Genomic DNA, 25667 nt, shown 5'->3' with positions numbered 1-25667 from the left:
TCAATCTGATGTTTTGAAGATACAAAGACCTCCTGTGGCAACCTACTGTATTTATAAGAATGCAGTTTTATTTAGCATTGTAAATGAGGTCTTTCCCAAGAAAGGAAATTTAAAGGTCTACAGAAAAAATCTTAAAGTCTTTTTAGTTTTCTTGGGATTTTTATTTTTCTGGTGGTGAGAAAGAGGGTTTTGAGACAGGGTCTCATGTGAACGATGCTGCCCTGAACTCACTAATGTTCCTGCCATTGTCTAAGTGCTAGGATTACAGGCATGCACCACCATGTCTGTCTACATTTACTATGTTCTAACAATACATACACAAGTGCTATTTAGTGATTTAATACTCAGCTCTGTTAAATAGTATTTTAAATAGTTTATTTTGCTTAGATATATATTGTAAAATAAAATAGTGCTTATACATAGTACGAAATAAGATCATACTAAATAGGACAGAAACATTACTGAAATTTTCTTACCAAATACCCATAAGGTGAATTGAAGTAGCATCTTTAGGGTTCAGCTCAATGGCTTTCTGTTAAGAAATAAAATCTTTCTAAACACCAAAGCAGCAGTGAATTAAAAAAAGAAAAGTATAACCCTGCATTTTAAAGGTTTTGTGTGTGTGTGTATGTGTGTGTGTGTGTGTGTGTGTATGTGAATAAATACCACATACGTGCAGGTACCCATGGAAACTAGAAGAGGGTGTTGGGCCATTTGGCACTGGAGCCACCTAATGTGGGTTCTGGGAATTGAACTCGGGTCTGCTGGGAGAGCAGTCTCAGCACTTTCAACCACTGAGCCATCTCTTCAGCCCCAAAACCCGCATTGTAATCAAAAACAGCGTTTTCCCTCAGGATATAGTCTTCCCCACCTACACTGCCCCTCCATGTGTGTTTATATGTGTTTAGGTGAGAGCTTAAAGCCAGATGTCTCCTCAGTCATTCTCCACCCTGATTTTAAAGACAGGGTCTTTTACCAAACCTGGAGATCACTGACTGGTTAGACCAGCTGGCCAGCAAGTCCCCAGGATTCTCTTGCCTTTGTCTCAGCCCACACTAGACTTAGTAGTGCACACCTCCACACCTAACATTTTACGTGGATGCTGAGTAGTTAAGCTCTGGCCCTCATGGTTGCATGTCAAATGTTTTATACACGGTTATCTCTTCACCCCCATATTCTTAATTGGTTAAAGTTGTTCCAATACACTATTTAAAGACTTAGACTAAAGATATATTTTACAAGTTTCAGAAATTGGTTTAGGAGGTGAGAAACCCCATAAAATATACAAATTAATCTAATTCTGAAAATAATTTAATAAAGTACAATTGTTACTATTTCTTTAAGATAAAAGGAAGGGTAATAAGTCCTTTTTGACAAATTTAATTGAATATTGGAGAAAAGTCTTCCCATTATCACCTCCCCCCAAATCAATGTGACACAAAACCATTTTATGTACCCCTTTAAAAAGAATAAAACATACTGCTTCCAGAGCTGGAGGGATGGTTCAGCAGTTAAAAGCACATGCTGCTCTTGCAAAGGACTTGGGTTTGGCTCCCAATACCCCTGTGACAGGTTACAACCATCTGTAAGTACAGTTCCAGGGGTTCTGACACCATCTTCTGACCACTCTGGGTACTGCATGCATGTGGTGCACATACATATGTACAGGCAAAACACCCATTAAAGAAAAAAGAATACTACTTCTAATTTATACTGTAAGGTAACACTAATTCTGTGATGTAATCTTAATTCAGGCATATTAAAATATAGGACATATAAACAAACTGTAATATGTAAAAATGCTTGTTTGAGAAGTTAGGTGTCCTGATTTCTAGTCCAATGTTATTTTTCTCTAGTAATTATATAAGCCAGAAACTGGGACTTGTAGCCATCAGCTCCTGAGGAGTTACTGAGTAGCATACCCAGCCCATTCCTACATGTGCTTTGAGATGATCTACAATAATAAAAGATTTTTAAATGCTGAACATTTTGGTAGTTTTGTTCTCTGTGTAAGAATAATGAAATAGTGTGCACATAGAATATGAAATATATAGATTTCTGTGTAATTTTTACCACTGAACAAAATTACTAAAAGTAAATTAACTTTAGGGAGAAATTTCAAACAACATAAAATATACACAGCATAATCATAAAATTATTACTACTAATAAAGGTGTGTCAATTGTATTAGACTATTATATTTTAACTAATGGGCATTCAAAACCTTCCACAGAAACTGGCTTAGCCTGTGACTTTTTTTTTTGAGACAGAGTCTCTCAGAATTGTCTTGAACTCACAGATATCTCTGCTTCTGAGTATGTGTATTAAAGGCATGTGCCACTACAGATAGCAAATTTTTAAATTAAATACAGTGTTATCAGTTGTGCTACAAATGGTTTGAAAAAGTTTGTACACTGGAACTTTTCTTTTGGAGATTCACTCTTGAATGCCATCTCTCATACTGTAGAGAAGCTTGGGCTAGACCCCTAAACAACAGGACAAGTAAAGAGGAACTAAGCTAGATGAGAGGCCATCTTGAATCTCCCAGCCCTAGCTAAGTAAAGCACATAATGGTTGTAGCTCTACCAAGCAAGGCAAAAGCACTAATACATTCAATTTACCCAGAAAATTGGAAGAAATAATGAACTATTATTGCTGTATTCCACTAGGCTTTGGCTGTGCTTTTTAAAATGAGATAGGTCTTGTTCTGTTTCCTTGGATAGGTCCCTAACTCCTAGGCTCAAGTAATCTCATGCCTCTGTCTTTCAAGAGTTGGCCTACAAGTATGCAGTAACATGTTCTCTATACAGTAATTAAAATGACAACACATCCACTCAGAAAACTACTGACTTCTTAAATTCATGAACTTAAATCAGTACCTCAAAATGTTCCTTGATAATGTAGGCATTTGCAATCTTGACCTTGATGCCTTCGTAGTCTCCAACATCACTAATGCAGATCGCATACCACTAAAAGTAGGAAAAATAAAAGATGAGAATACTGATCGTAATAAAAATTACACGAGTACTCTCCATTGTTATTCTCATTTAGCCAAATGTTACTTAGCATAATGATGAATTAAGAACAAAAGGTACAAATAAAAGAAGACATGGCCCCCTAGGAACTAAAGGATAGGACACACAGAGCTATAATACAAGGTAGAAAGTGGTAAAATCTAAGACAATTGCCAATATAATAGAGAAATAACATCTGAATATACATTTAGATAGGGTTGTAACTGAATGACTTATTGTACTGTCTCATCTCCTTTTTCAACATCTGTATTGCTGTAAATAGAAAGGCACAGCGGCAGCTGTAGCATCACCTTCATAGCCACTGTTGGACAATGGACCCCAACTGAGACGATCTGAGTTTCTCTACAAAGAATTAAGTCTAAAATATCTAAACTTCATAAACTCAGGTGTTATGAAGAGCCACCAGATTTATGGTATGTTTAGGAAAAAAATGTCTGCAGTAAAAAATATTTGTGAAGACTTGGAGCAATTGAGCTAGTTTTTCTTGGGGGACCAGAAGGACCTGCCTATGAGTTCTGTGCATGCAACAGTTTCTTATTATATTCCTCCCCTCTGTATGAGCTATAGCTAAAGGATCTGAATACACAACATAAAAAGATATAAATTTATTTAAATCTACTTTCCACAGAAACTTTCTGTGTCCTGGCATGTTTAGTAGAAATAAAATGGCACATTTTGAAACACACATATACACACCTCTCTATAGACTATTATTATTAAATCTCTGTTATCCAGTTGTACAAATTCAGTTCATTAGAAGGGTTAAGCAGGATTTTAAACTTGCTACTCAGATCTCCTCCCACATATCAGAGCTATTGAATAAAATAATCTCTTATGAATGGCTAGTGGTACAGTTCAATGGCAGGGAGTTGGGGTATCATGTGTAACCCACTGTACCACAAACACAAAACTTCCTTTTTAAAAAAGGGATTTATTTAGCTGGGCAGTGGTGGTGCACACCTTTAATCCCAGCACTCGGGAGGCAGACGCAGGTGGATCTCTGTGAGTTTGAGGCCAGCCTGGTCTACACAGCTAGTTCCAAGACAGCTATGGCTGTTACAAAGAAACTCTGTCTTGAAAATCAAAAATAAAAAAGGAAGAAAAATAATTAATTTTATGTATATGGGTGTTTTGTCTGCATGTATGTCTGTGTACTGTATGTGCAGTGCCCTAAGGACAGAACAGAGCATTAGATCCCCTGGAACTAGAGTTACAGGTGGCTGTTAGCCACCATGTGGGTACTGAGAACTGAACCTAGGTCTGCAAGACTAACAAGTGCTCTGAGCCATCTTTCCAGCCTCTAGAAAGTCTTTAATGCATTTACTACCTATACATGAAACAAACATGGAGCATCTTCTCCTTGATTAGCCTTATTTGTTATACTGTTCCTTAAGCTTATACTAGCAAGAGCTGATGTCATGCTTATACTAGCAATAGCTGAAGTATGCTAGTTAGTGTCTTCTCTTTCCATATCCACCCATTTCAATTTCTAAAATGTCCACTATTTACAAAGTTTACATTTAAACTTCTGTTGCTGTTGTTGCTGTTGTTGTTGTTGTTGGTGGTGGTGGTGGTGGTGGTGATGTGTGTGTGTGTGTGTGTGTGTGTGTGTGTGTGTGTGTGTGTGTGTGTGTGTGTGTGACAAAATGAGTATGGAGGTTAGAGCACAACTTTTGGGAGTTGGTTCTCCTTTCCTTGGGGGACTAGGAATCTCTTGTTTCAGTTGTTCTCATATTCTAGGCTGCCAGGTGCCAGCTTTATGGAAATTCTCCTGCCTCCACTTCCCACCTCACCATAGGAGTGTTGGAGTTACAGTTGTAAGCCATCCCATCTGGCTCTGCCTCAATTATAGGAAGAATTAATCTAGATGCTGCTCTAGTCCTGCCTAACAGACCTTAAGACAAGTCTCTACAGCATCAGATTGTTTCTGAGTAACTCAACTATGTTTGAGAACACAGCCCAGGAATAATTTCAGTACTACTTAGAGGAGGAAGGGTAAGAGAGCAGTAGCAGAGTAAGACTCTTAGACATTTTTTTCTTCACTGGAATAGCAAATTTAATCGCTGAAACCCCAAAATCCCTTACAAGACCTAAGGGAATAAATTGATGAAATTATAGCACCTAGTGTTAGCCTTCTAATAAGAAGTACTAAAAAAAAGCAGAGGGAGAAATTTGCCAGTGTATGCTACCCCCTGTTCCAGGCAGCATGTTATGGAGAATACCCTTCCTCCTTGGTTAAAGTAGGGAGAGAGAATCAGTTCAAGCTTTTAGATTTACAAATCAGTACCAGTCCTGCCAAAGTAAAAACCATTACTTCTTAATATATTAATGTAGTTATTACTTTTTTAAAGTCTCTCTATTAAAGAAACAAATGGATGGATGTTATCAAACCAAAGGAAGATAACAACAACGAAGACAACAGTAGAGATACAACAGCAAAACTCCAAGAAAATACTAGCAATCAGTCCAGTATCACATTAAAGATTATTTACAATAATGAATAAGTGACCAAGCAGAGTATTCACCAAAGCAGGATTCCTCTCAGAGGTGAAGGATCACTCAATGTACATAAATTATGTGATACACTACATCAACATACAGAAATCATGATTATTTCAATAGCTGAAGAAAGATTTAACATTCATAACAAGAATTCCGAACAAACTAGGTTCAGTAGAAATGAACTAAAACATCATTAAGGACCTACCTAACAAGTCCGCAGTAACATCACAAGACATGGACAAAAGTTTCTTGGATATACTATTCATACTTGAACACAGAAACTGTGTCTAAAGAACTAAGGCTAATAGCCAGCAAGATAGCTCTGCCACAAAGCCTGAGATCCTGAATTTAATCCCCGCGACTCATGTGGTAGAAAGAGAAACCAAATTCCTACAAATTGTCCTCTGACCTTCACAGGCAGGCTATGGCATGCTCAGGTGTACACACATACACACTAGATAAATGTATTTTTTAAAATAGAAACTAAAGGGGGTTGAGAGATGGCTTAGCAGTAAAGGGCACATAATGTTCTTTCAGAGGACCCAAGTTTGAGTTTCCAGCACTCACCTAAGGGCTTACAACTGTCAATAACTCCACTTCTGGAGATCTAGCACCCTGTTTGTCCTCCTCGGGGTAATGCACACATGTGGTATAGAAGTGCACACAGACAAAACACTCCATACATAAAATTTGAAAATAAAATATTTGTTTAAAAAAAAGGAATAAGGTTTTGCTATAAAAATACCAATAAAAGAAGGAGCTAAAAAACAAATTTTTGAGGTGAAAATACTGAAAAAGAGCTAGACAGAATTACAGGTACATGCCTGTAATCCCAGCACTAGGGAATCTATAGGCTACAATTTATACATATGTTTAGTTGAATTGAAAAGTTCAATAGCAAGAGCTCATCAGCAGACCTGAACAAGTTGAAGAAAAACATCAGCTAACATGAAGATATATCCACTGAGATTATCCTGTCTGGTCAGACGAAAGGAAAAGGAATGAAGAAAAGTAAGCATAGCTTCTGAGAACTGTGGGGTAGCACTAAACCTACCCATACATGGAAGTTTCAGGAGACCAGAGAGAGAAAGGCACTAAAAATTGATTTGAAACTCCAACTTGCAAATCCTTCCTTACTTTGAAGAACAAATCTCAAGACAGAAAAATTCAGAGAGCTCCACAGCAAAAGGCACAAACCATCAAAATAGGATGATCCCTAAAGCAGCAGGAAAGAGCCACACATCAGTACAAAACATCTTCTTCATAGGGGTTAACAGCATATTTCTCACCAGTAGCCATGGGTGCCTGTCTTAAGTGGGCTTGGCTGCTGTAACAAAACGCCATTGGCTGGGTGCATTAAACAACACAGCCCTATTTCTCACATTTGTTGCAGAGGCTAGGAGGTCGAACACCAAAGTGACAGCGAATTTTGTCAGAGTAAGCAGAATAAAGATACATAAGAACCAATCTCTATATACTAATGAAATTGATTCCTGGCCCAAAGTACATTGCTATAAACTATAATTCTAATGAAAATAAGCAATAAAATGAAGGAATTAAACACATGCATATAATCTAATACCAAAAAAAAATAGACATTAACTGAAGAACTGAGAAACAAAATGACATGACAACATAAACAAAACCAGCAAAGTGGAATAAACAGTTCCTCCAATTATTGAGTAGAAACTGATCTATATATGATCTATACATGAATCAATATACGTTACATAACACTGAGATTCAAAGAAACACAGGATAAGGGTAAGAACATATAAGTGGTACTTCATATAAACAGTACTAGAAAGAGATGGAATGGTTACACTAATAACAGACAAAATGACTAAAGACCAAAAAAAGTATAGATGGAAAATACAATCTAGATGTAACAATTGTAGAAAAAAAATACACATAACAGAAGCCCAAAATATCCAAAGACACTGAAAGAGAAAAAATGGATCATTCAGCTATTTCAACACCCCACTTTCAAGAATGGATAGAAATACTAAATAGAAACCAGCAGGGAACAGATTTGAATACTGAAAACCAATTAGATTTAACAGATGCAAAATATTCAACCCACCTGAAACATATTTAATGATTAAAAAATATGCCAGCCCCCTGCTGAACTGACAGGTAGGTGACTCTAGATACATAGTGCCCTCCCTATACCAGCCTCTGGGAACCTAGGGCAAGTGTCATGGAAGGATTCTCTGAGTCTTGGCAATCAGGACACCTCTGGAGCAAACCTTAGCCAGAACTATGCAGTGTTCTACACAGTGGAAACCTGCTCTGAGCCATACACTGGGAGTGAAACTCACTAGGTCCTTGGAAGAAAAGATAAGCAGTGGTAAGAGCTTAAAGGTACTAGGTACTAAGGCATACCATTGGAAAAACTGCTAACAGCCCTGTCCACTTCCTAGAGACTGAAACATACCTCTAGTTATAAGACCCATTGCCTAATCTAGACTACACTCTGTGGTTGTGATGTGCACAATACAAAGACCAACACAAAGAGTGTACTAGAAAGGCTATGCTCGATTCCATGTAGCCAGAGAAGGAAACGCAAGATAGCATAGGAACAGGACCTGCACCTACACTAAGACAAATGATGGCACTGAGACAATGCACATGCAGTCAAGTAACTGCATAGAGTAGCGCTTCTCAGCCTGTGGGTAGTGGCCCCTTTGGGGGTTGCATATCAGATATCCTGCATATCAGATATTTACATCATGATTCATAACAGTAGCAAAGTTACAGTAGCAATGAAATAAATTTCTGGTTGGGGATCACCACAACATGAGGAACTGTATTAAAGGATCACAGCGTTAGGAAGGTTAAGAACCACTGGCATAGAGAAAACCTCTACCTGTGCATATGCAGAGACTATACTAGACAGTTTGCATCTATTATAAAGCAAGTGACTGAATAAAGCCATTGCACATGTGAATGACCACACAGAGACAGTATGTTCCTGTACATTCACAAGTGACCAGAAACTCTGCCCCTGCACACACACAAGGCACTAAACAGTCTATACCTGTACTCATGAAAGTGACTGTATAGATACAGACACAATTTGCTATCTAATTTTAATTCTTCTCACTCCTTCCCCTTCTCCCTCTCCCTCTTTCTCTGGAGACAGTCTTTCCCAAAAGACCCAGGCTGTCCTGGACTGGGAGATCTCCCTGCCTCAGCCTCTCAGGCACAGGAAGTGTTTTAGGTTGTATGGGTGCAAGTTTCTATCCACTCTACTATTCATGCTACCTGTATAAAGTGAGGACATGACTGCTCCAAGGTATGGCTGAGGGGAAGATTTTTATTGTAGACATGAGGGAGAGTACAGTCAGAGGCATCTGGAAGTGTCCAGAGAAGGAAGAAAGTAGTAGACTGAACACAGTCAGTAGAATGAACCAGGCCCTGAGAAGAAGGATTGGGGGAAGACAGAAAGGGGGAGAGACAGAGACAGAGACAGAGAGGAGAAGGAGGAGGAGGAGGAGGAGGAGGAAGAGAAGGAAGAAAGAAGAAAGAAGAAGAGAGGAGAGCAGGAGATCCCAGAGAGGGGTCCAAGAGAGAGCATGGCTCAAATAGCAGGGTTACAGAGGAATGAGAAGCTGGGAGAAGGGAAGCCCATGAGCTGGAGAAGTTTAGGGTAGGGGGTGGGGTGAGAAGAGCTGAGAGGTGCTGGGATGCCAGGATGGTTTCTGTAACAGGTACTTGAAATGCTGAGAGAGCCTAGATGCCAGCATGTTCTTTGGTATGCTAATAGGCACCACAGTTAGCCATTTGTCCCAGGTTTCTTTTGGTCTGACACTACCTATCTCTTTTCTTGTTTATAACCCCCCTTCTTTTCACATTACTTCTTTTATCATTTCTCCATTGCTCTTACATAGATTACTAGGCTTACTTATTGTATTTTCCTTCCTGTCCTATCCCTGGCAATAAGTACATTAACAGATACTGTAATATCCTCATTCTTTTAGTCTCCCAAAGTTACTGGAGTTGAAGTAGAATTTGGCTTTGATTTAGTTATTACTATCCTTCCTAGAAGTCCTCAGCATCTAGGAAAGATTCTGGGATCATGCCCTGAGCACATAAACTGAGGGTTTCATTACTGAACCATTTAGTATATGAGGAAAAGTAACACTTCAACTCTACAACCTAGTCATACTGGAAAAAATCACAAACATGTTAACTGAAAGAATACAGGGGAAAAGTACATTGGGGGTGGGGGAGGAGGTCATGGAACTCTCTTTGTAGACCAAGTTGGAACTCAGAGATCCACCTGCCTCTGCCTCCTGAATGCTGGGATTTAAGGTGTGTGTCACCATGTCCAGACCCACCCCCCCCTTTTTTTTTAATCAGTAAACTAATACAAGATGTCCATGTTCCATCAGAAACACAGGAAATATGAAAAATCAAGGCAACATGACTCCTCTAAAAATTACCAATTCCAAGTAATGGATTCCAATGAGAATGAATAAGATAAAATTCTAGAGAATTCAAAGAATGACAATAAGAATATTCAATGAGGTCATGCAAGGTACACATATGTGTGCGCGCACACACACACACACACACCAACAACAACAAAAAAACTTTGGAATAAATTCAAAGAGAATATAAATGACTCTGAGAACATGAAAAAGAGTTCAACAAAGATATAGAAACAGTCAAAAGAAATTTTATAAATGGAAGCATCAAAAGGCCAAATAAAAAGCACAGTGGAAAGACTTATTAGTAGATTGGGTAAAGTACATAGACAACAAATATAAGAGGCTGAAGATAAGGTATATGAGTAGCTGCAGACCCACACATACACACACACACACACACACACACAAATAAAGAAGCGCTACCACATGATCCAAGTTCTGGGTACATACTCAAAGCAATTGTAGTGAGCATATCACAGAGACACTTGTGCATACAAAGTTTATTGGAGCACTAGTCACTATCACCATGTTATGGGATTAGCCTATGAATAAACACTGAAAATAAAGTCATAATGAAACCCATAACTTTATATGCTAAACCTAATAATTAATAAATTTTTAAAGAAAATATGGCATATATACATAAAGGAGTTTTTTTTTTTTTTTTTTTGGTTTTTCGAGACAGGGTTTCTCTGTGTAGCTTTGCGCCTCTCCTGGAACTCACTTGGTAGCCCAGGCTGGTCTCGAACTCACAGAGATCCGCCTGGCTCTTCCTCCCGAGTGCTGGGATTAAAGGCGTGCGCCACCACCGCCCAGCACATAAAGGAGTTTTAAGGAGCCATAAATAACTGAATTATGTCATTTGCTGGAAAATAGACACATCATACTAAGCAAAATAAGCCAGGTAAAGTTACCTGTTTTTTTCTCATTTGTAGAGCCTAGATTTTTATACAGACACATAAGACCACATATATGACAGGAAAACAGAGACATTGGAGGAAGTAATGTATCTAGCAAAAGGAAATGGGAGAATAAATAAAGTGTATAGGAGGTGAAAATGGTCAAATTGCATGAACCCTGGAACTATCTTTATAGGCTCTCCCAAAAGGAAGTAAAAGGGAGACAATTAGGGACATGGGAGGAAATAAAGTAGGTGGTGATAGATAAGAGAGGATAGTGAGGGTAATTTTATATGCACCTATGAAAATGTCACAGTGAAACCTTCTTAGTATGATTGGTATATATCAATTTTAAAAGATTTAGTAATATAAGCAACACACTGGGAAAAAGTAATAATTTAAATACATGTCAAAAATTTTTAAAAATAGATTGAGCTACAGAGATGGCTCAGCAGTTGAGCATTGTTCTTGCAGAGGACTGCATTTGGAGTCCCAGCACCTGAGTTAGGAAGCTTACAACTGCCTATTACTCTAGTTTCAGGTGGATTCAATGCCTCTGACCAGGATATTAGGGAACCTGCACTTGCATGCACATACTCACATAAAGACACATACATGTACACATTATCTAAGATAGCTATCATTAAAAACTAAAATAGACATCATTAAAAAAAAAAGAGGATGTTCTCTGATTACAGTACCTTTCCCTCAAAAATAAGGAATAAGACAAAGGTATTGATTCTGGTCACTACTACTCAACATTGTACTTAAGAGTCTAGCCAGGGAAACTGGGGATGGAAAAGTAGTTTAAAAAGTGTTCAAATGGGTCAGGCAGTGATGGCACATGCCTTTATCCCAAACTTGGGAAACAGAGGCAGGCACAGTTCCAAGTTCAAGGCCAGTCTGGTCTACAGACTGAGTTCCTGGACAGCCAGGGACACACAGAGAAACCCTGTCTTGGGGGAAAAAAAAAGGTGTTCAAATGGGAAAAAAAAAATATAAAGCAAAATTTATAGACGATATCATCTGATCTTACATCTGTAATAGAATCCTAAATAGAACCAATAGATAATTATTAAACAAACACAGGATATAAAATTAAAATGCAAAAATGGTTACATTTGTATATACCAGCAATAAATAATTTCAAAAAAATTTTAAGTAAACGAGAGAATCAAAAAAATATTTGAGAATAAATTTAACCAAATTAAGTCAACTAATGTACTTAGAAAATACAAAACACTGTGTAAAACATTAATGATCTAAATAAGCAGAAAGTGGGCTAGGATTCTTAATATCATCAAGATCCTCCTCAAGTTGATCTATAGTCAGTGAAATATAGTTCCGACCGGATGATTTGTAAAAACACTACACAGAAACTCAAGTGGAAAGGGCTGGAAAGATGGCTTAGCAATTAAGAACACTTCTTGCAGAAGACGTGGTTCTGTTTCCAGCACCCAAGTGGTGGTTTACAACTGTCTGTAAACTCCAGTTCTAAGGGATCTAATGTCCTCTTCTGACCCCCCCATTGTACCAGGCATGCACATGATGAACATATATACATATATACAAGCAAAACACTCATACAAATGAAATAAGCAATTATTTTTAAAAATTTGCTTTTAAATTTTCTTAAAAGAAAAAAAAAGTCCAAATCCAAGACGGTATTGACCTCACCGCCAATCTCTTCGCATCACTGAAAAACCACTATAAACCCGTCAGGAGATGCAGAAGCTAACCAAAATATGGGAATAATATTAGTTCTCAGTTTTCCAGTTGCTATACTCCCACTGCTGCATATACCAGAAACAGTCAAGAAAGAAAACAGTAAAGGGGTGGGGTGGGGGGGGGTGGGGAGGGTTTCAGACAAGGACTTACAATGTGGCCTAAGCAATCCTGGAACTCTCCATTCTCCTTCCCCAGTGCTGAGATTACAGGTTTATACCAACATGCTCAGCATTAAACATAATATGTCAAATGCTTGCTATACTAACTACAAATAAAGATTGGTGACTTCTAGTATTTGTTTAAAAATAGGCACACAATAAGCATTCCCAAAAGTATTTTATCAAGCATACTAATGGAGTTAGACTACCTATTCAAACTCAAAATTGTATCAATCCTGTTTCTAGTCTTTTAAAGTGGAGCATTTTTTCTCCTCACAGAAGTTAGGGCTAACACATAACATTTTATTAACTAACTCACCTTATGAGCAGCAAAACTTGACTCGTTTTTCTCTAGTGCTTTTTTTGCATACTCTAGGGCTTCATACACCAAAGCTTTTTTTTCCTCTTCTGAAGTCCTACTAAGCTGTGCTATGTCACGTGATGCTCGTGCCAAACGCCACAGTAACTCTGCATCTTCACTAATTTTGGACAAGACATAAAACCGTCTTAATTCACACTAAAAAACTGTTAAATGTCGCATCACTAATGAAAGTTCTTTCAGCTGAGTTAGGATGTATCAGGTATCATATAAGAGGCATTATTAATACTATTATTTTCTTTCATAAAAGCCTTTATTTGCTAAAATCTATTGAAATTTTCCAAATTATTGGCAAACACACACACACACACACACACACACACACACACACACACACACACACACACACACAATATCTAAAACAGTGACCTCTTTAAAAAATATTTTTGTATTTCAGTTCTCTGAACACTTACTTGTCTTCAAGCTCAACATATATCATGAGGCTTGATTTACTAACATTGTACTTCATACAACTCCTAACTGGCTCAGATAGTACCATAAAATACATTAGCTTTATGCACAGGATCATACTCTATAAAAATGGAACTGCCAAATCCTTTTCCCCAAATATATTTGGCAAAAAGAGATGTGTGATAGTTACTCATTTGTACATGAATGAATGATTGAACAAATGCAATCTTGAACTAAATCCTAAGTTTCAGTGCCATGATGTTGTATGACATATTTCAAGTAAGGGCACTAGACTCCTTAAGAACTATTATTTAAATACAATCATATGAAACAAAAAATGGCTAATAAATTAAAAATCACAGTGGATAAAAAATGTTTTAACCTTGAATTACTTTTTATTAAATGTGTGTGTTTAAAGCCTAATTTGTATTTTTTTCTTTGTTAATGAAAAATAACATTCACATAAATGTTGAAGCTAAAGGTAACAAAAAAGTATGTTTATTATTCAGTTACATGGAATAATTACACCTCATAGCTTACTTTTCAAATAAGCAATGTAAAATGCTAAAACAGCCAACTCATAAAAAAACACTGAAGAAGTAAAGACTGATTCTATAGATACTTAGCAACTGAAGTTGATAGGAATGGGGCGGGGTGAAATTATTAATCCAAGTAGATGAAAAGCAACTCAATATTTCCAGAAGTAAATACCTGGAAATGTCATTTAGCCATATTTAACTCATAGGGTTGAGGTTTCCACCCCTACCCTCTGAAAGAATGCACACTGATATTCTATAGTAAACATGTAATCTAGAACTAAAAACAGAATATGGAAGTGTTTGGTGTTTCTTTGAAAACTCTAAACACAGCTGCCATTCAGTAGTGCCATAGAACTGTCCAAAACTCCAGTAAAGTCATTTAAATCTTATTCCAATTAGGAATTACTTTTTTAAAAAACAAGAAATATGGGTGATGAGAAAATGCATATATTTAGTGATACTTTTATGAACCAATGCAAAATAGAAAAAATATTTCAACATTCCAGTAAAATAAGAATAGTCTTTACAAATCAATGAGATTCAAATAGCACTTTTCAATCATTTACTTTAAATAATGATTTACTATAAACTGAACTCTAAGAAATACTACTTTGAGTAAAAAAAATGTCATACAAAAATTTTAATACCAAGAACCATTTCATTGTTAAAAAAAACTTTTTGGGTTAACTTCAAACCCAGGAAAATCATACATTGCTTACCTTTCTTTGTACTGTGTGAGCAACTGATAAAGCTTCTCTGTTTCTCCACTTTCATATAGGTAGTCTGCTTGCTCAAGTATTTCCTCAACTTCCAAAATCATAAAATGAAAAAAGATTGCCACTGTTATATATGCTAACAAAACCAGACACAGAAACTACCTTTAAATCAGAAATTCTGAACAATCCAGATAAAAGTACTGGAGCAGTAAGCCTGAAGCAATTATAGTAAGTGATCTACTGAAACTGGAGAGCATACAACTTAGAGAACATGGGATACTAAATTTGGTGAATACAGTTTTAAAAAATGAAAGAGAATGATTCCTTATGAGGAATTTATGACACTGAAACTACAATCTTTTTGCTGCTGCTGTTAATTGTCATGCCCTGTAGGAAAGGATAATATAGGGACTGGAGAGATGGTTCAGTGGTTAAGGCTAGAGTTCAGTTCCTAGTAGACATGTCTGGTGGCTCACAACCACCTATCAGACACCCTGTAAATATCAGAGACCCTCTTCTGTCCTTCTTGGGTAAATAAATGTTCATTCATACTAATTCCTCCCCCCTCTGTCTTTCTCTCTCCTCTGTCTCTGTCTCTCTCTCATACACACATACACACAAATAAATAATAAATTTTTAAAGAAAATGATATAGTCTATCTACTTGCAGAACTACAAACACACTATTTTACTATATTTTCTTATTATCTAACTTATACATACACTGTAAAAGTCAAACCTGTCATAAACTTAGACAAAGCTAACCACACAGAGAATCTGTAACGTAATTTATTGGCACTGTATTCCATGCAAGTCTTAAAACTATTACACATGATTATAAAATACATATTGATCATAAAAATATTAATCACACTCTAATGCCCCCAAAATTTGTTTGTTTACTAAAAACACAGTAAGTTTGAATCCCAGGAAGTTCCATTTATTACTTAGGTACACATGAATTTAAATTTTGCCTTCTATAAGGGTACCATATTATCTACTCCTCCTATAAGCTTGTATTCAATTTATTATTTATCTTGATTTTTTATTTTAAATTCTTTTTCTTTTATGTATATGAATATTTTGACAGCATGTATGTCTGTGCATCATGTGTGTACCTGGTGACTGAGAAGACCAGAAGAGGGTGTTGATCCCTTGGAACTGGAGTTAAAATGGTTATGAGCTGCCATGTGAGTACTGGAATGGAACCCAAGTCCTCTGGAAGAGCAGCCAGTGTTTGACACTTTCAGCCCCATTTTGATATATTTTAGTCATAGTCTTTTGAGGTTAAAAGTTTAAGTTAAAAAAATTAAAATCTATTAGACCAACACAAAACCATGAAATTCATAGCATAGCCATACTGTAAGTTAATATCACCAACTATATTACTTATAAATTGGATGACAACAGTAAAGAAACACTAAAATTTATTAAAGTTTTTTTTCCTTACTAATTGCACTTCCATCTGATTAGTTAGGATCAATTCTAATACATTCATTTGGTTGGTTAATTTATGAAGTTTGCTTCAATTGTATTCCATTTTATTATTTATATATGAATAAATAGTTAATTTGTCAAGTCTAATTTTAAACACAAGTTTTAGGATAAGTAGCAATTTCACTATTATTACAATTAAGTAATTTTATTTTAACATATTTTTTGAGGTTTATTATTTTTATTTTTATGTATATTGGTGTCTTGCCTGCATGTATGTCTTTGTACCATGTGTATGCAATACCTGTAGAAGCCAGAAGAGACAATTGGATCCCCTAGAACTAGAGTTACAGACAGTTACTAGCCACGATGTGGGTGCTATAAATCAAACCTGAGTCCTCTTCAAAAGCAGTAGGTGGTCTTAATCACTTAGCTATCTTTCTAGTCCATTTATGTATTTTTTAACTCTCAATATATATTACAGGGTAACAGGGAACTTACACTCTTGCCTCTACTTTCCATGTTCTGGGATTAGACAAGTACCAAATGAACAACTTAATAAGTCTGTACTGTCTTAAGTTACCAACTTTGCCAGAATAGTGACAAAAATACTAATATAATACTAAAGCATATTACTTGGTAATCTCAATAGTTACATAAAAATATATAAACAGCAGTTAATTTTATTTATTACTCTACAACTCCTGAAAACTAGTTAATGCTCTTAACAGGAATTCTATATCTCATCCTGCCAGTAATTTAAAAATTACATTGCTGCAGTGAATAATCTTTTTGTGTATATTCTAATAACTTCTCAAGCCACTTAGCTCCAATTTCTTTATTAAATTTTATATTGTGATACATTATAATATACAGAGTTTAAAAATATGTGTAATCTCTTCCGATTCTAAGAAGGAATTCTGAACACCACACAGTATATGACATATAAGAAAAAAAAATAGTTATAGTACTATGGGGTCACATAGGTACTCTGGTAGGAGCATGCAGACCACTCCATGCACGTATCTGAAAATTGGTTGTTCTCTGATTTAATATTCTGCAGTGTCCTGAAATATTTAAAAATAAACAATGCTGCTGACATAGAAACCACATTCTAGAAAACAATCTAAACATCTAGAGTAAACTACTTTCAACCTAAATTATGACAATATAGATATTCTAAGATAAGGTAAGAAACACAACTATACAGTGAAATCTTAAACTTGACCTGAAATGAATACACACAAGTTGATAACAGTTCTGCAAAAACTTTTCAAAGAAAGAAATGCCAATGGTGTGAAACCTGGCATGTACATGTGCTAGGAAACTTTGACTTTCTAGTTTTTTGTTTGTTAAATGAACTGCAGTCACATCAGAGTCATCAAGACAAAGATAAAATACTCCTTAAGTTTTGCTCAGGGGAGCTGGAGAGAAAGTTCAGCAGTTAAAGGTTAGGCTCACAACCAAAAATATAAGTTTTCTTAGGCAACCAAAATTTTCATACTTCTATGTTTTCTTTATGTAGGACTTAATACATGGAAAATATTCATACTGACAGTCAAGGATCAATACAACATCATCATCCAGATCTGAGGCAAATCTTTCATACCAGTAATTCTGTGTGTCTCACAAGTACAGAAAACAATGCTATTAAAAATACCAGGAAAAGCAGTGGCGCATGCCTTTAATCCCAGCACTCGGGAGGCAGAGCCAGGCAGATCTCTGTGAGTTTGAGGCCAGCCTGCCCTACAGAGCGAGATCCAGGTCAGGCACCAAAACTACACAGAAAAACCCTGTCTTGAAAAACCAAAATAAATAAATAAATAAATAAATAAATAAATAAATAAATAAATAAATAAATAAATAAAATAACAGGTAATATTACTTAAGTAGTACTGAACTTCTGTAGGTTTCTTCATCTTTGAGGGATGTTTCAAAAGTATGAAAAGAAGGGAAATGAAGTGATACATGAAGAATCTTTAGGTTGCTCACCTGTGACTAACTCAACTTCTAAGTAGTTTAGAAGTAAGCTTTCACTTGCAGGAGAGTACTGTGAATATACTAATCTATGCCACAGAATTTAAATGTATCCATTTTAAAGAAAAAAATTTTGAAGTTGTTCACTGTGTGTATTCACTTCTTGCCAGACTAGGTATTTGCTACCACCTTGTGGTGAGCACAGATATTACCATTTAAAAAACTAAAAAAATCCACAGTGATTGTGTGGAGGGCCCAAAGCAGCTTGACCAAACAGCTGCCATGACAGGCTTAGAGGCCCAGACACAGCTTCTATGACAGGCTTACTGGCAGGCAACACACAGATCCAGGAAAAGCCATAAGCTGACCCCTACCCAGGGTCTAAGGGGATATACCTGACATTCCAAACATTCCCTATACCCTTAGACAAATGTCAGCCAATCAGGGTCCTGAACCCTGGAAATGCCCTCACTCCAACCTCTGCTATGATAAAAACCTCACCTTGCCCAGGCTTGGACTCTCTGCTCTCACCACTGCATCGGACAGAGAGGCCAAGCTCTGAGTTTGAAATAAAGGCTCTTTGCTTTTACATATGGGATTTGGTCTCTGTCGTGGTCTTTTGGGGGGTCCCCATGATATAGGCATAACAGTTGAGTGTGCCTAGCATGCAAAGAGCCAACTACCTTGATTAAACAGAAAAAAAGATTGGTATTATGAGGCCCAGAAAACAAGCCATAGTGGGTATGAAGTGACACACTATCACTTGTGCCAATATGCCATAGGACTAACACCAGCCAGGAAGTTCAGCCAGCTCATTATGGAAGACTACCCAAGGGCAGGCATCTCAGGAAGGGAGCAGGGGCATAAAGGGAAATCAACTTGGAGACAGCAACACTAACGGGCCTTTGTTTCTTTCCTTTGTTATTTCCTACCCAAGGGTGTACTGAAGAGAGTTTCATTTTCTTTTCTCTCTACTGGCTTGGAATATATTCTATATCTGTTCTTTCTTTAGTCATCTGTGGTGATCTGAATAAGAATGGTCCCCATAGGCCCATATATTTGATTTCTTAGTCAACAGGGAGTGGCACTATTTAAAAGGATTAAAGGTGTGGCCTTTCTGGAGGAAGTGTCATTGGGGGTGGGCTTTGAGGGTTCAAAAACCCAAGCCAGGTCCTAGTGCCTCTCTCTTCTTGCTCCCTGTGGATCCAGATGTAGAACTCTCAAGCTACCTCTCCAGCACCAAGCTGGCCTGCTCCCATGCGCCCTGCCATGATGATAATGGGCTAAACCTCTGAAACTGTAAGCAAGGTCCAATTAAATGCTTTCTTTTATAAAAATTGCTGTGGTCATGGTGTCTCTTCATGACAATAGAACACTGACTAAAACAGTCACCTTTAATTTTTTCACCTGTATATTATATCTATATAACATACATATTATATAACAATGTTTGAAGTTGGGCTAGGGGTACTGCCTTTAATCACAACTTGGGAGGTAGAGGCAGTTGGACCACTGTGAGTTTGAGGTTAGCCTGGTGTCATACTCAGTTCCAGTCCAGCCAGAGCTACACAGTAAAGCTCCATCTCAAAATATAAAAGAAGATAACATGTCTGAAGTTAATCACTGTCCTATGGAATATACCTCTGAACTTCAGTTTCCTTTTGCTCGTTTTATTGCTTTTGTGTGTGTGTGTGTGTGTGTGTGTGTGTGTGTGTCTAACTTTGCTGTTTTTGTTTGTTCTAACAGTACTGGGGATCAACCCAAGGCCTTGTAGTGCTGGGCAAGCACAATACCACTGTGCTACACACCCAATTCTTTTGTTTGAATTTTCAGACAAAGTCTCTGTGTAACCCAGGCTGGCCTCAAATACTAGATCCTCCCAGCTCAGCCTCTCAAGTATGGGGACTACTGTTTTGTCTTTAAGGCAACATTTTTATTCTTATACAGTCTGTGCTTGCTTGAATTTCTCACAAAAAAATATTTTCACTCTTGGTTCATAGTACCATTACTTCCGAGATTTACTACCTGAGTAGTTTATTCCATGTTTACTAGCTGAGTGGTCCAAATTTTATTAAGCCATTAAAAAGGATCAGCCCAACTTCTCCAGACCACCAATTTCTGTTTATTTTTTGTTATTTCCTTCCTTTTACTTAATTTGAGTATTCTGATAGTCTCCTCCTAGTATCTGAAGTTGGACACTTTATTTCTCCACTGTTTTATTTTAACAAACGCAGCTAAGGCAATTAATTTTCTTCCAATTTCCACTTTAACTTAGTGTTAGTCCATATTTTATCCTTCGTTGTGAATTATTTAGAAATTATCACATACTGGATTTCCTTGGCCAGCTTTTTATTGTTGATTCCTACCCAGTTACATTAGAGCTGAAAAATGTGAAAAAAATGATAGTAATGTTATTAGTAGTACTGGGGATTGAACTCAGGACCAAGGGCAAATAATTAATCTGCCATGGCCTTGTGCTGATTATTAGAAAAAAATTTAAACTTTTTTTAATATCAAGTAGAGGTTCCTTTTTATTCCTCTTGGTTTTATTTTCTAGGTGACTTTCTAAGAAGCCCAAGTTGGTCTTGAACCAAAAAAGAAAAAAGAAATCAATCCTATGAGGTCCAGAATGTTGTGTCAGTCTCTAGGATGCTGAAAAAAAGGCACCAAACCTATGTCTAAGTATGCAGTATTTTAAAAATATTCCACAGGAGCTTGTAAACAATGCATTTTATTAATTCATATTCATCAATAGACTAAGCACCACTGCCATGTTGCCCCAAATTTCCATATCCTTATAAATACTTTATTACTTGATCCACTGTTTTGTTTTGGTTTAATTTTATATTTTTGAGGCAGGGTCTTAACTAGTAACTTGGCTAATCTGGAACTAAAAGAGATCTGCTTGCCTCCACGTCCTGAGTGCTAAAGGAACTAAAGGTGGGCAGCATCATGCCCTGGTGATTTAACTGTTTTGTTTGTTTGTTTGTTTGTTTGTTTGTTTTTAAATCTGAATTAGCTTTTCATGGGCAGGTTCTTCTACATATAGAGTTCTAGGCCATCCAGAGCTACATAGTGAGATCCTGTCTCAAAACAAACAAACAAAACACAAAAAAAACATAGACAGAATCAAACAAGAAGCAAAAATCTGAATTAGTGGTTCACCAAAATATATATGTGCTGCAAGGGGAAAAAAAAGCATGAATCAATCAATCCCATCCAATGGTAATACTAGTAATTTATATATAGGAGTCCCACATCCCAGCTCCTGATTGCCCCTTAGAAGACATATCCTCCCATACCGTCACCCCTTCTATTACACATACACAAAGTTCACGGGCCTCAAGAAGGTCTATCTTCTGAAAACGTATTTTTAATGTAACAGATATATAGAGACCTTTTCCCCCTAGACTAGGTCTCACTGTGTGACCATGGTTGATCTGGAAGTCATTAGGTAGATCAGGGTGGCCTTGAACTCACAAAGATCCACCTGCCTCTGTCTCCTGGGTACCATTTTCTTTCTTTCTTTCTTTCTTTTTTTTTTTTTTTTTTGGTTTTTCGAGACAGGGTTTTTCTCTGTGAAACAGCCCTAGATGTCCTGGAATTCACTCTGTAGAAGAGGGTGGCCTCGAACTCACAGAGATCTGCCTGCCTCTGCCTCCCGAGTGCTGAGATTAAAGGCGTGAACCACCACCGCCCAGCTGGGTACCATTTTCTTAAAGACAAGATAGTTCCATATAAATGAAATAGGCAACTAGAGTTTTCTGTTTGTTTTTCTGTTTTTTGTTGTTTTGTTTTTAAGACAGAGTCTCGCCAGGCGGTGGTGGCACACACCTTTAATCCCAGCACTCAGGAGGCAGGGCCAGGCGGATCTCTGTGAGTTCGAGGCCAGCCTGGGCTACCAAGTGAGTTCCAGGAAAGGCACAAAGCTACACAGAGAAACCCTGTCTCGGAAAAAAAAAAAAAAAAAAAAAAGACAGAGTCTCACTATGTAGCTCTGGCTGTCCTGAAACTTGCTATATAGACCAGGTTGGCCTAGAACTCACAGAGATCTGCATGCACCATCACACTAAGCTCTACCAACTAGTTTATAATAACAACCTCAAGTTCTTGTATCAGAACTTTAAAAGAATATCAGTTCAGTATTCAGTACTTCCCTTCCTTGATCACATTCTCCTTTAGGGCTACAAAAGAATCAATCCATAAACTGAAGTGGTATTCCTTTTATATAAGAAAAAATTTGCCCCTTGCTATATAAACTGACTTAATGAGATACGTTTTTTAATGGGCAAGCCTTAAAGTGTTTACTCATTTATGTTATGTCAAAGAAGAAATGAAATGGAATTTTCCCACTTTTTAACCAGTTACCTAATCATTGATACCAAGCTGCATTCTATTTGTAAATAAAATAATCCCCTCTCCAAATTCTAAACTAGAGGATAGCTTCTTTATTATATCGAGTATAACACTTTGGTACTAGAGAAATAAAAGAATCATTTTGTCATTCTAAAGCAAGAGTTGATAAACTTCTGCTATATATACATCTAGAGTTTAGAGTTTGTAGGCCATTCACTGTCTTTTGCTATCCTGTTTCATTCTATACACACAATGCATCTTCAAACGTTTCAAGATATTAAAAAAAAAATCTTAGCTTAAGAGTCTATAAAGAGGGCTCAGTGGATAAAAGGACTTCCCAGGAAGACTGACAAGTTAAGATGTATCTCCTGGCCCCATATAGTAGAGTGAAAGAATTCCCAAAGGTTGTCCACTGATGTTTGCTACCATGCTGTGGCACCCCACAAGCACACACATTAAATAAATTTTATATAACACACACACACACTGACTGATAGAGAAGAACATATAATACTATAAATTTCATTATGTATTCAAAAATAAGTTAATGATAAAATCTCACAATTAAGGGGCTGGCTTACATATTCACCCACCCACAAAAAAATCTTCAAGATCTTTAGCTTATGCTTACCTTTGGCTGTGGCATGAACTACGGCAGCCTGAGAAATGACTTGGTAGGTTTCAAAACCCAAATAAGACAAGGCTGAGAACAATAGGCCTCTCTTGAAAGGTCTTGTGTTTCCTATCACCTAGAGAAAAATAATATATTAAAATTATAAAACTTAGAAATCATAAAGAATTTTCAACCCCAAGCAAAAACATATACATTTTCTCCCACCTCCAAAGCAAGCAAGTAATTATAGAATGATAGAAGCTAAAAAAAAAAAAAAAAAACAAACAAAACCAAAAAACAGTTCCTTAGTAAAACTATTTCAAACCTTACATACAGTATATCTTAGTAATGGAGGTAGCAGTTTGTCTAAAGGTCAATTGTAGACTAAGAATGTAACTCAGGGGTAGAGCATCATGAATGAGACACTTGTTTCAAAACCCAGGACCTCAAAATGAATGAATGAATCAATCAATCGATTAATTAATTAATATAGCAAACATGACTCACATTATTATGGAAATCTTTTACAAAGACATAGATACTATAAATTGTATGGAATAATATTAATAATAAATTTATCAATTCAATGATCTTCTAAACCAACACATAACAAATACAGACAAGCTGAAAACTATAATTACTACACATAAAAATATATACAGCTCTCAGATAGGATACTAAAGACCCTATAGTTTTTAAATAGATGATGAATAATAATCATATTTAAGATGTGTATGGTACACATGCCTATAATCCCATTACTCAGGAGTTAGAGGCAGGCAGACCAGAAAGATATTCAAGGCCATTATCAGCAAAAGAGTTGCTGAGTTTCAGTTCAAGGCCAACTAGGATAGACCTGAGGCCCAGCCTCAAACAACAAAATATACAAGCAGATTTGGAATTGACTTATAACCAGATTGTTTTGACCAATTACAAGGACTATATGTCACTCCTACAACTCTTCCCCTTTTTCATCACTCTTCTATTTGACACAGTATCATTTTTTCCTTTTTGTCAAATCATTTGATCAGCATAAAAACAAACTGCTCTCTTTATTAAAAAGCAGCCTGTAATTTTTTTTTCAATCTTTTGGAGACTGGGTCCCATTTTATAGGCCAAGCTGGACTTGACTATCTTCCTGGTTCTCCTGTCTCTGCCTCCAGAGATGGGATTACAAGGTTCCAGCTCATTTATTTTGCTTTTAAAAAACAACCTTGGACCAGATATGTAACTCAGTGGTAAAGTACTTATGACAGCTATGTTTAATCTCAGTACTGAAAAAAATAAAACACACTTCCCCTTAATTTAAAATCTCATTTTGTCTCCATTCCCAACTCTTTCAAGAAGTTCTTTATTCTGTTTACTTGTTTCCACTTTCTAGTTCCCATTTTCTCTTGAACCCACACAGATTAAATATATATATATATATATATATATATATATATATATATTTAGACAGTGTTTCTGGTAGCCCAGGCTGACCCTGAACTCATTAAGTAGCTGAGGATAACCTTGAACTTCTGATCCCCCTGCCTTCACAGCTCAAAAGGACATACATGACCAAACCACTCTATAAATGCTATTCTAGTTAATAGCACCTACTTATTGTTTTGTTTCTCAGATTTTGGAATATTTATAGAAACATGATGAGATCATGTGGATAGGTCCCTAGTATACCCATGAAATTAATTTATGGTTTTTATGATCTTTGTACACAGAGCCTGCAAATAATTTTGTGTAATATTATTAGTGTGCCTGTGTTTTAACTTTGACCTGTTACAAGAAGTCAGAGTGGAATTTCCAATTCTATGGCACTCAAATGCCTTGAATTTTAAGGCATTTTGGGAGTTCAATTTTCAAATTAAGAATGCTTACTCTATATTTCCTGTGGTCAATTCTGAATTCTCATTGTACTTGGGCATATCAACAGCATTTGACAGCTAATTATTTTCTCTTAGAAAAAGACATTATAAGAATAAAAATAGACAAGTCATGGGCTGACACTAAATTTTAAAACCATCTCTATTGGAATATTTACATATAATAAACTACATACTTGAGGGTACAATTTTAACTTGTATAAACTAGGGAAATCCATTTTCACCACCACAATCAAGATGATAAACGTACTTATCAACTTAAAATTATCCTTTTTGTAATGTACTTTCCCAGCAAGTGTTTTGTTACTCTTAAAACAGTTCAGGTTGTTTTTGAAATATTATTCCCTTGGATTTCTTCCTGTCTCATGACTGTTACTTCTCTTTTATTAATTCATTTCCTTACCTGTTGTATGTGTCCAGGCTTAATCCTAAACCTCTGTTTTGTATTTGTGACCTTATTTCCTCTCACAGTTTTAAATGACAGATTTGACCCATTCTATCTCTAGCCTGGACGTCTCTTCTCAACTGGAGAGTCACTCAACATCTGTCTCTATGTGAAGTCTATTATGATTTTCAAGGCAGGGTTCTTCCCACCAAACTCTCTC

General features: G+C 36.6%; 2 protein-coding genes across 2 annotated transcripts in view; one reads left to right on the top strand and one right to left on the bottom strand.

Moving 5' to 3' along the window:
* Wwp1 (WW domain containing E3 ubiquitin protein ligase 1) overlaps positions 1 to 18806 on the top strand; it is a 134335-nt gene extending 115529 nt beyond the window's left edge. Inside the window, exon 25 of the mRNA XM_052717006.1 lies at positions 15893 to 18806. Coding sequence (XP_052572966.1) covers positions 15893 to 15953 — 61 coding nt within the window. The 3' untranslated portion in view covers positions 15954 to 18806. The remainder of the gene's footprint in view (positions 1 to 15892) is intronic.
* Rmdn1 (regulator of microtubule dynamics 1) overlaps positions 1 to 25667 on the bottom strand; it is a 37429-nt gene that overhangs the window by 8399 nt on the left and 3363 nt on the right. The window contains exons 2-6 of the mRNA XM_052717012.1: positions 23201 to 23318; positions 14807 to 14894; positions 13078 to 13237; positions 2880 to 2969; positions 477 to 532 (exon numbers count right to left, since the gene is read on the bottom strand). Coding sequence (XP_052572972.1) covers positions 477 to 532; positions 2880 to 2969; positions 13078 to 13237; positions 14807 to 14894; positions 23201 to 23318 — 512 coding nt within the window. The remainder of the gene's footprint in view (positions 1 to 476; positions 533 to 2879; positions 2970 to 13077; positions 13238 to 14806; positions 14895 to 23200; positions 23319 to 25667) is intronic.

Source organism: Peromyscus californicus, unplaced genomic scaffold (assembly GCF_007827085.1).
Source record: "Peromyscus californicus insignis strain IS unplaced genomic scaffold, ASM782708v3 Scaffold_5__1_contigs__length_169319896, whole genome shotgun sequence".
Taxonomy (NCBI): domain Eukaryota; kingdom Metazoa; phylum Chordata; class Mammalia; order Rodentia; family Cricetidae; genus Peromyscus; species Peromyscus californicus.
Note: the sequence above shows the minus strand (reverse complement) of the source record. Positions and strands in the feature narration are given on the sequence as shown.